This window comes from Wyeomyia smithii, chromosome 1 (genome assembly GCF_029784165.1).
Source record: "Wyeomyia smithii strain HCP4-BCI-WySm-NY-G18 chromosome 1, ASM2978416v1, whole genome shotgun sequence".
NCBI classification, from domain to species: domain Eukaryota; kingdom Metazoa; phylum Arthropoda; class Insecta; order Diptera; family Culicidae; genus Wyeomyia; species Wyeomyia smithii.
Genome location: NC_073694.1, coordinates 151452555 through 151464641, shown reverse-complemented (window position 1 = coordinate 151464641; position 12087 = coordinate 151452555). Strand labels below are relative to the sequence as shown.

General features: G+C 42.9%; 1 protein-coding gene across 5 annotated transcripts in view; it reads right to left on the bottom strand.

Moving 5' to 3' along the window:
* The window catches only part of LOC129728470 (cadherin-99C), a 382935-nt gene that overhangs the window by 75510 nt on the left and 295338 nt on the right, over window positions 1-12087 (bottom strand). For all 5 annotated transcript variants that reach the window (XM_055686940.1, XM_055687031.1, XM_055687089.1 and 2 more), the window contains one exon: window positions 10612-10677. In XM_055686940.1, the coding sequence (XP_055542915.1) occupies window positions 10612-10677 (66 nt within the window). The remainder of the gene's footprint in view (window positions 1-10611; window positions 10678-12087) is intronic.

Below are 12087 nucleotides of genomic sequence, written 5' to 3'. Positions count from 1 at the left end.
AACATAGTTAAAAAAAGTGATTTTATTAAGTTTTGTGTTGATTTGTTACGAACGATTTACATTTCACATTGACATAATTACCAGGTATTGCAAATTCAGCATCAAATCATTTTAAACCAACGTGTTGTTTTTTTACAGTGTAGAAATCCATCCTTGGGTAATGTTTGTTTCTTCTACTCATATAAAAAGTTAAGCTCAAAAACATTGCTAGCATTGCATCGCAAAGAATCACGAACGCTTGCGAAATATTACAATTTGCTTTTTGACAAAGTTAGAGCTAGGGTTCAGCTTCAAAACTAACCGAATCTGACGCTTGCAGAATCGATCGTTATTGACTACTTTTCGGATTGGGGTAGAAACCGAGGCATTGTCTTTTTTGACTTGTCGTTCAAAGTACTTCAATTAAAGTTGTCTTGCAACTTGCAGGTGTTGCTAAAAAGTAGTTTTTTCCTGCAGCGCCCATTCACTGTTGGGTGAAAACCTACGTCAGCCATCGGCTGACTAAAAATGGAAAATGGAAATGTTTTGAATTCCACTGTAAGCGTGCATATTGTCGACTGCCCTGGAGTGTCGTGATGATATCGTATGGTGCAAGCGAAACCCCTTATTCAACTCATCGTTATGATCATACCTACGGTTGAGATCGCGATTCATCTTAACATTTCACGATTGGGCTTCTGCTCCTACCTCCTATGGACGAACTATTACAAATCTAACGAAGAATGGGTCTCATACGCGTTGGCTATGAAAATGTTATCGAATAAATTTATGGTGAGTACCTGCTTAACTGTTCGATGTTTTTTCAAGATCCTTGAACTCAGGAGGATGAACCTGAATATCATACACAAGCTACCGATTCTCACGGTACAACAAAGAGATGTACCCACACCAACATCGGATCAAAGTGATCTGAGGTTGTTATGTAAGTAGGTTATTTTTCACTACCTGCAGTAGCTTGCTTTCCTGACGGTGTCGGTAAAAAAGTAATTAATTGGTTGTTTAACATTAGCAGCTACACGTCGTTGTCGCGTTTCGTCTGCCATTGCTCGCAAAGAAACATAACATAATAGGTATCGGCGGAGCCTACACGAAGTGAACTTTAACATTAATGTTATTGTTCCTCGCTGAGTGGGATTCCTCCCGTAGTCTCCTTTTTATTGGTCTGTCAGCGGTCTCGTCGCGTCACGGTTCCCATACGGTGCGCATAGGCTTTCCCCGGCGCGAGCAGCAATGCATTAGGTCGCATTCTAAAGCACCACTGAAGAAAGGGAAAGAGGTCGGCGGCAGTGGCCTGTGTGGAAGATATTTATGTACACGCAGCAGCATACCTGCTATGCAATCTGTGCAAGCGCGTTGAAATTAATTTACACACGCTCTTTTCTGGTTGGCAGCAGTACGGTGGCGTGCCGATGGCTCGTGGTCACAATGTTACTTCGTCGCCTCAACGCCATCCTATTTCCGGAACAGTGCAACTGCGTTGAAACAATGCACAGCCAATGCAAGGTGGTTCGGAAAATAAACACGCGCCGCTACCACGCCGGGTCGCAGTCCGGGTGGGAAGATATCGCTAGAGTGCAGCAAAAGTATACCATTGTGTTGCTGCGGCGATGCAATTAGCCTGGGTGCAACGCGAATCAGATGTGTAACCCGTTATCGCAATGCTGTTAACTGCGTCCCCTAGTGCCACAATCGAGCTCCAGCATCCGGCCCGGGGAGTAATTAAATTGTTGTTTTTGCTGAATCATACGAATGTTGTTGAATTGTTCTGAGAAAGTATGGTATATGTACAAGGGTTGTATAGCGACAATTAAAGCGGTAAATATGAGAGAAACGGTAAGTTATTTGGGTCTCGGATCAATGGTGGGCCTATATGACTTGGTTTTCCGTAGCAAAAAGATATAACTACCATTTTTAATAGAACGAAAAACTTTTATAATCACAGCTGAATTTGATATCTCAGCCGAAGACTGCATAATTTAAGGCTAATTTTAGAAGAATTCGCAGCAAACAATATATCTACAAATATTGGTATAGCACGGTAGATTTATATTACCTTCGGCAATGTAAAGAAAACTGCGATTGCAGATGAACATTGAAGATCTAGATTTACGCCAAATCGTTGTTTTTCCATTTAACTGTACAGAGCATGCACGCAAGTTGGTTATGACAACTTCTTTTTATACCTACTTTATTATAAGCAACCTCGATGGTAACCGGACAAGGCCGGCTGTTGACGTACCCACTCAGAATATATCCCTGCGGGTACTTACCAACTCGGATTATCGGACAGAACCAAAAACCGTAGACCTTGCATCGTTGATAGCGAGTTATGCATGCAGATGTGCCAGATATACAGACTTTTCCTTGAATCTGCGGATTTGTTTTAAATTTACGGATGTGCATTATGCGGATAAAGCGGTAGGAATCCGTGGAATTCACGGGATCACACGAAATAGTTCTGGGATCTCTGGAGACATGTGAAAAGTAGAGTTCCCACATCTATATGGGGCAGGGGGCATTTTAACTACCCACTCGGAAAAAATGAGACACAAACGAATATTTTGCATGTGTTCTGAGTTTGTCTACACCGAGAAAAAAATCCGATATAATCACGCAAAAGTTAGATGGTATGAAACTATGTCAATATTGTGCGAAATGTACGTGATGCTTATGCATTCTGCACAATTTTTGTGTTAAACTCGAGGTTTTTCATGCATCAACATGCAATTTTCACAAAAGAATGCTCTGTTTATTTTTACGCCTATTACGCCTTGGATATGCGCACTGTTCGCCTAGCGAGAAAGAGGAGGGCCCTACAGACTTTCTCCCCGCTCCGGTGACGCAGTAGAATGACAAAGGGAAACCTGAGTCATCTCGTGCTGCCGTCAAACGACTCTCCCAATCGCAACGGCGGCGCCTGAAAAGACTGCTAAGTCGATCAGATTGACCGCCAGGTCGACTGATACAGCGTCGTCGAACACGAGCGCTAAGGGCCCGAGCTGCAAAAAACCTCGGGACTTGGCATGCGCGGAGCCATCTATACCGCGTCAAATGTCAAAGGTAACGTATAGAAAGATGCTGGAGGCAACAAGCCTGTCGAACACATCGATCGGCTATCCAGCTTCCCGACTCACCCCTGAAAAGCTAAAAACTGTTCGTGACGCCATCCTGGACTGCGTTGCAGACCAGGAATCATCCGCCATCAGGCTGCCGACTAAAAAATGAGTATTTCACATGAAGGATCTACCAAAGGTACTACGACACCACGAACGAGAGAATTCTCCGTCTACTTCAAAACAGGAACGTCGGTTTCTCCACACGTGCATGGCGAGTATGCTATCGCAACGTCACTAGAGAGACCATCGAACTGATGGTGGAGCTGGACCAATAGTCTGCGAATGAAGTAGCGGCACAGAGCTTCCTGCTGAACTTTGCCGTACAAGCACGCATCAGCAGGTTGGCAGAAAGTATTCGAACAAAGGCGCGAAAGGCTCTGTTGCAAAGGCAGGAAAGGTATTTTCGGAGACTATCTCAGGGAGAGACTTGCACGTTGCAATCCAGCGACAGCGAAGAAGGTTCCGCCGAAAAATTGAAAGAGGAGTAAGCGTGGGCATCTGAGCAGTCGCAACCCTCAGAGCCTCAATCCGCCTAAACGTACTCCTCGTTTAGAGCAGAACACTTTAGGAATCCCAGGAACATCTGGTTAGCTCAAGGACGTCCTGCCATATAAATATTCGAACTCCAGTTAAACTGGATATCGCAGCGAGTGACCTACAGCATAGGATCACGGAAGTTTACAATTCAAACTGCCGTGATGTGCCCTGGTGGAACGAAACTCTTAGCAACCTTCGCCGGGTTGCTAGACGTCTATTTAACAGGGCTAAAAACACGTCCAACTGGGATGCTTATAGAGCATCCCTTACGAAATACAACGCCGAGCTACGCAAAGCCAAAAGGATGACTCAGGATGACAAAGTCAAAAGGATCACTACCAAAGAAACGCTGGATGTTCTCAAAAACACTCACTTTCCTGGCACGACAGTGACCACCCGGTCGAACATTGAGGAGCAACAAAGCCTCGGATCAAGACGCATGACGTAACGGGATTCCGCAGTGCTTGCTCGTCGACTGTTCACGGAGACTTCTATCAACTGGGCACTAAGTTTTTTTGAGTCTATGAAATCACCATGGCATTCTATCAATCTTCCCGTAAAAATCGGACGAAGTCATCATGTCCGAACTCATCAACCTTTTCCGAGCCAGCACATCCCGGTCAGCTGGTGGAACGTTAGCGGTGCTTATACTAAAGCCGGACAAAACAGACAGAACACTGCCAAAGGCTTTTGGACTTATAAGTCTGACGTCAACGCTTCTCAAGTTGCTGGAGAAAATTACGGATAACTACATCCGCAGCGAGTTTCTAAGGATTTGCCCTTGCATAAGCATCAACAGGGCAAATCTACAGAAACCGCTTTGCCCTGTCTAGTCACGAAGATCGAGAAGACACTGAAATATAGAGAAACAGCAGTCGGCGCTTTTCGTGATATTAAGGGAGCTTTCGATAACACGCCCTTTGCATCAATTCACACGGCTCTACAAAATAGAGGAGTTGATGATACTACAATGAGCTAAGTTCAAGCAATGGCTTCGAACAGGAAGATCACAGCTGCAATGGGAGATAAGTCTGTCACAGTAGAATCAGTAAAAGGGTGTCCTCAGGGAGGAGTTCTCTCTCCACTGCTACGGTCACTGGTGGTAGACGCTCTTTTCACTAAGCTGTCGCAGCTAGGCTACGAAGTTATTGGTTATGCGGATGATGTAGTTCTTATTTTTAGGGAAAAATGTGATCCAACTCTTTCTAGTCGTATACAAACGGCTCTTAACACCACCTCTCAGTGGTGCTTAAAAGAAGGGCTGAACATTAACCCCACTAAAGCGATTATTATCTCCTCTACCAAACGAAGAGTGCACTTAATCACTCCTTCACTATTGAATGGGATAAGACTGAGTTCCAGCAATGAGACCAAATATCTTGAAATCATTCTGGATAAAAAGCTAAATAGGACTGCCAGATTACGCTATCAAGAAGGCAACTTCAGCAATCTAGGCTTGCAGTACACTGTTCGGCAAGACCTGGGAGTTAAAACTACAATTAGAACTCTGGTCTTACATCAACATTGTTCGGCCATGTATAGGCTACGTAGTCCTAGTATGGTAGCCTAAGGTAAATGAAACGACAGCTCAGGCAAAACATAACAAAGTTCAACGACTGGCCTGTCTTTCAGTTACTAGTGCCCTGCGCACAACGCCAACTACAGTCATGAAAGAAATGCTTTGCTACTGCCTCCACATCTGCATGTGAAGAAAGAGGCAGACCTTGGTGCACTGAGGCTACGAAGAAACACAACGATGCTCGAAGGGGACCTAACGGGTCACCTCAGCATCCTGAAGGAGTTTAAGTTAACACCTTTAGTAAAAACAGTCTCAGACTGGATGAAAGCAAAACCCAACATGGACGTTCCATATACACCCAACGCAAACGGGTAATATTTTATTACTTTTGGGCAATTTTTTGTTACTTTTTGTGTCCTATGACTGCGCATTATACACAAAAAGTAACAAACAAAAAGTAATAAAAATTATGACGGCCACACGCTTGTATGTGTTTCTGCAGGAGAACATACAGCCAAGCACCGCAATGCATGTGTTGGCAAGACTTCACTCGCTGCATTTGTATTGATGCAACGATCTGGTTCATTTTTGTCTCCCTCCATCCACACATAATCAGAATCTCAACCGTCAACCTCAAATGTCCAATTAGAAACACTTTCGTTTCGTCCCCCAGTGTTTACTTGAAATGGAAATATGTAATACTGTCTGACCAGAATTTTTTTTTTCTTCATCTATAATTTATTTGACACGGCACAAATACAATTTAATGTTTATCGGCGCCAATTATATCTGGTAGCTTACTTTCTAAAGTATCTTAATAACTAAAAGCAAATTTTTTATCCTCGCTGCCGACTACGAGCTGAAACTAAATCTAACTTAAAGCTAGAATGTTTTGCATTAAAAGCACTGATTTGTTGTTTGATGGTTTTCCATCGCCAAAGGTAAGCAGCATATTGAATATGTTCCGCTGCTGGGCCAAGATATTACGGACTGGCATATTGGGTTGTCTCCCTCGGGACCTGAGAGTATCGTGCGGGTCTAGTTGCTGTTTCCGGATCCGGGGTCTTAACGTGTTCTTGTCGTTTGGTTGGATGTAGGCGGAAGGGAATAGGATTAAACTGGGGCATGGATGGATTTCAGGAAAACGTATATAAGGGACATGTAGGATAGGTCACGGCTCGCCAAGACATCACGAACAGGAACAGCCGGCTGCCAACTTTCGGCCTGCAGGGAAGCTATTAATTTAGACCTGGCGTCACGGTGTACAGGGCATGACCAAACCACATGCTCTAAGTCGTGATAACCCTCACCACAGGCACAGATACCACTTTCCCCGAGCCCAACACGACGGAGATGCGCGTCAAATCTATAGTGATTGGACATAAGCCGGGACATCACGCAAATGAAATCCCGACCTACATCCAACCCCTTGAACCACGGGTTCGTCGATACTTTGGGGATTATGGAATGTAACCACCTTCCCAATTCCCCTTTTGTCCAAGCATTTTGCCAACTGATGATCGTATTCTGACGTACAAGTGCGAAAAATTCATTAAAAGCAATTGGTCTTTCATAAATATCACCGTTTGTTGCGCCCACCTTAGCCAAAGTGTCCGCTTTCTCATTGCCCGGTATCGAGCAGTGAGAAGGGACCCACGCTAAGGTAATCTGAAACGATTTTTCGGATAAAGCACTCAGATGTTCCCGTATTTTCCCCAGGAAATACGGAGAGTGCTTAACATCTTTCATCGATCGGAGAGCCTCAATGGAACTGAGACTGTCCGTAAAGATGAAATAATGGTCCGTGGGCATTTTTTCGATAATCCCTAGGGTGTACTTAATTGCAGCCAATTCTGCGACGTAAACAGAAGCAGGATTATCGAGCTTATGGGAGACGGTTAAATTGTTATTGAAAATACCGAAGCCAGTGGACCCATCAAGAAGTGATTCGTCAGTGTAGAACATATTGTTGCAGTTGATGTTTCGATATTTATTGGAAAAAATTTTGGGGATCTGCTGCACGCGTAAATGATCCGGGATTCCACGAGTTTCTTCTATCATGGATGTATGGAAAAACACAGTAGAATCAGAAGTATTTGATAAGTCGACACGATTTGGAATATTCGAAGAAGGGTTAATATTTTGGGACATGTGATGGAAATACAATGTCATAAAATGGGTTTGAGAATTAAGTTCGATTAACCTTTCAAAATTTTCAATCACGGGACGGTTCAAGACCCCACATTTGATAAGAATACGAGAAGACAGGCTCCAGAAGCGGTTTTTCAATGGTAGTACTCCAGCTAAGACCTCCAAACTCATCGTATGAGTCGACTGCATGCAACCTAAGGCGATACGCAAACAACGATATTGTATTCGCTCCAGTTTGATCAGATGTGTGTTTGCTGCGGAGCGGAAGCAGAATCACCCGTATTCAATAACAGACAATATCGTTGTTTGGTAAAGCCTTATAAGGTCTCCTGGATGGGCTCCCCACCATTGTCCGGTTATTGTACGAAGAAAATTCACTCTTTGTTGACATTTTTTCATCAGGTACCTCACGTGACAACCCCAGGTGCCTTTAGAGTCGAACCAGATACCAAGATATTTGTGTACCAAAACCTGAGAAATCGTTTTACCCATTAATTGTGTTTGAAGCTGAGCAGGTTCATGCTTCCTAGAAAAAACTACTATCTCAGTATTCTCCGGAGAGAATTCGATACCTAGCTGTAAAGCCCAAGCAGACAAATTGTCCAAGGTATCTTGCAATGGTCCTTGCAAATCGGCAGCTTTGGCTCCTGTAACAGAGATTACACTGTCGTCTGCAAGTTGTCTTATCGTGCATGAATTTGCCAGACATTCGTCGATGTCATTTACATAAAACTTGTAAAGAAGGGGGCTTAAACATGAGCCCTGGGGAAGACCCATGTAGTTAATGCGAAAAGTTGCCAAATCGCCGTGCGTAAAATGCATGTGCTTTTCGGACAACAAATTGTGCAAAAAATTGTTTAAAATTGGAGAAAATCCTTGTCGGTGAAGTTTGCCCGAAAGAATGTCAATAGAAACGGAATCAAAAGCCCCCTTAATGTCCAAGAACGCAGACGCCATTTGTTCTTTGCGAGCATACGCCAGCTGAATATCTGTTGAAAGCAGCGCAAGACAATCATTCGTCCCTTTGGCACGGCGAAAGCCAAATTGAGTATCCGATAGTAGGCCATTTGATTCGACCCAATGGTCTAAACGACGGAGTATCATTTTTTCCATCAATTTCCGGATACAGGATAGCATTGCAATCGGCCTATAAGAGTTGTGATCAGAAGCTGGTTTCCCTGGTCTCTGGGTCTGACCAGAGTTGCCGAAGTTGCGAATATTGTTCTGGATGGGCACGAGTTTTGTATATTCAAACAGGTCCAAATGAGTTTCCATGAACCAATGATTATGTGCTGTAAATAGCTTGCAAGAAAGCGAATGTTTTTATTTTTCTCTAACGCAGTTTCCAGATCGTGATGTCAGTTTAGGGCGCATTTCAAGTCTTTGAAATCATCAACGTTTGCATACTCTATGACGGGGAAAATGTTGCTTGGCAGCTCTTGTCATATTTTTTCGCTACTCCGTATGCATACAACGAGCGAACTAATACACGCCCACCGGATGAATTGGAGATTGAAAAAACTTGTAACATGTGCAACTTATGCGACGGTGTGTGATTTTTTTTGACTTGAGGTGGAAAGGGAGCATTTTTCGACAGAAAAAACGTTGCATGTGGTTGAAACGACCATTATTAGATAGTCGTACTCTCATAACACGTGCTAAATATATGACAGTATGTGTTGTTACGAAGAATTTTATTGCTTTTTAAGTAATGGATTTGTTACCTAAAAGGTAATTTTGCGCTATTGCTTTTAAAGTAATAAGGAAAAGTATTGCGTGTAGGGTGATTGACACAGATCGTTCGGTGTGGAACAATGGAGGGCCGAGTCTTCCATCGGGCATCATTCTACACGGATGGCTCAAAAATCGGGTCCTAGACTGGATCAAAGATCTACGGACCAAATATAAAGTCCAATATCTCTTTGGGAAAGCGGCCAACCGTCTTTCAAGCAGAGGTGTACATAATATATACCAACCTCGTAGTGAACTACGCATCATCACGGGACTCCTCACCGGACACTGCTTATGATTCAAGCCCAGTGACTAGGCTATCAATCAAGATGTGTTCGCAAAGGGATGTTTGAAGAAAATTTTGATTCCATTTCTTCACAAACACCATGCCGGCCATCAATTGAAGATTTCATTAGGATTCGAAGTTTCTTGGCGTACAATAATGATAAGCTACGTAATTCAAACAGTTGATTGGTAGAATCAGGAGATGCTTTCGAAAAGTCGACGTGAAGGCCGTACAACGCTTTTGTTTCGGCATCATGAAAAAACTTCGTCGGAAAGCCGGTAACAAACCTTTCTCAAATGTTCATTAATTTTTATTCGTTGATAATTTCAAGAGAAATAAGTCTCGGTTGAAAAAAATTCCAGAATTTCAGTTGTTTCCTGTCATCCCTACAGAATTTGCCTTTGTCTTACTTCATTCCAAAGAATATTACCATTGTTGGCGCGTGAGTGTTACTTTTACCGTCTCTGCTTGCCGACACATTTTAACGCATTAGATTAGCCAATTCAAAGCAAAAATTCCGCGGACATCGTCCGGTAAGAGCACGAATATCTAACGAACTGAATAATAATACATTTCGCGGGACAGAGAGGAACTGATCGGATATTTAGATGAAGATGAAAAAGTCGAAACAATTGCTACAGTTGATTACCCGAGAAAACGAAAGGAGAGAAAAAGGAAACAATAATCTAGGAACCGAAAGTAAAAGCAGATTGAGGTGGTTATAATACTAATAAACGTGCACGCTCTCGTGAAGCGCTCCAGTGTGACCCAAGGAGGGATTAAAGCTGGCCAGGGTTGAAACTGGTTAATTTTCCGCATACCCGTTTGAACGATAAACTCTTAATATCTACCTATCGCTGGAATGGCTCCTTTGGAAAATGCCTTTCAAAAAGTAGAATACAATTACGCGCAACCGTGAAAGACATAAAACAATGGAGTGCATGAGCTTATCGGACCATTCAGCTTGGACCATTCAGGAAATATATGCAAAGCAAAGGATCGCTTCTGCGATTCAATTCCCTTCCGGGCTTATCGTACTAAACTAACATAATCGAATTGAACTTCAACGAAAAGGTTCACTCTTTGTGCAGTTTATACTCCATACACGCGATGTACGGCAACAACAAATTCATTCGGATGTGAATTATCCATGCCAATGCAGTACCTCAGTCTCAACTTCCCAACCCACCCAAGAATTATGTAAATTCGTTCTGCTGAGGGGAAGCTTCGCTCGCAAATGATAGGAGAGGTGTTTGAACTATTATACTCACCGATGCGACGATCGTCAGATAGTAGCGCTGGATGCGTTCGTAATCCAAGGTTTTGACGACGGTGACCTGTTTGTTGGAGGTTCGAAAAAAGTAAGTAATTAAAAACGTATAAAATGTTAGTCATGAAACTAGGTTAAATTATTCTAATCATAAAGTTTTTTCGTTAGTTTTTTATGTAAACATAAATTGCGTCCGTAATGCGTTTATGGTACTTTCCCTTTAATAACATGTGGGTGCTGATGCAAAGTGCAGGGTTAGTAAACCAATTTCATTAAATCATATATATGCTTCAACGGGCAAAATTCTTTGAAACTCGAGCAATTTTGTTAAAGAACTTGCAATTTTTTCCAAGCCCAATGACTGACATTGAGAGACAAAATCAAATGGCATTCGGCGATTTTCTCGACGATTACCAATAATAACATCGTTTTCGCGTTTTCGAACTCAGGAAATGACTCTTTGCTCATTGGATATCTGTTGTAAATTGCTTACTTCATTATTGTCCGACCCCAGTCATACTAAAATCCATATTCTATCGGACTATCTTGAAGCTGTCACAACGATGACAGGTTTCTATTAAAACTAATGTTCGATAATTGACTTGAGTTTTTTATCCCTTAGCTCCGTTGACCGACCTTTTCTAGCGCGTGTGCGGCTTTATTCAACAGTTTAGACAATATAGAAACAACTTACACCGTTGACCGGTGGTTGGAAGATTTGTGTTAATTGAAAATTTATTGAGCTCCGATAGCCTCGATTATGACACGGACCGGCTTTTATCTTAATCTTTCCGGGACGGTCGACACAGATATGGGTTGCCAGCAGCAGCCGCCGATCGTTAGAAGAAAGAATCAAATGCGCACCAATGGTGGGTCTTTTGCATCCGCCCACCAACACACTGCTGGCTGATTCTAGGCAGCCTTACCACCGTTCCTAATAGCCTCCAAACCTAGAAAAATCGTGCCAACTGTGCCTGTGATTGCAAAACAGAGCACACCGTCGCCTGTCTGACTTTTTACGTTGGCTGCTTCCCGATTTTCCGCCTAAGTTGTTTGCTTGTATGGTCTAAGTTTTGATGTGTGATACCGGCTTTCTAGAGCTCTCACACTTCGATGGTGGTGTTCTCAGCGGCAGTCAGGTGTACAGACATAGTGGTGAAACTTTAGATTCAATTATTTTCCGTTTTATGTTTCTACTTGACGCCGCGGCCGCTGCACGCCGTCGATTCGAGTGGCGAAGAATAAAACTGCTTAGCCTCCTCACGTTTTTACGTTATGCCTCGGGTTGCCGATTGGCAGCTTGACACATTCACCGATATTTTGAATTGCAAACCGAACGCGATTGGTTGCTAAAACTATTATGGTGGGTTTATCTCTTAGTGAATTGGTGTACAGTTTTGCTCGCCTCTGCGTAAAATAAGTCTTTTTTTTCTCGGTCAAAAATTTCGTTGCTGCAATCTTTGCAGTGATTCATATT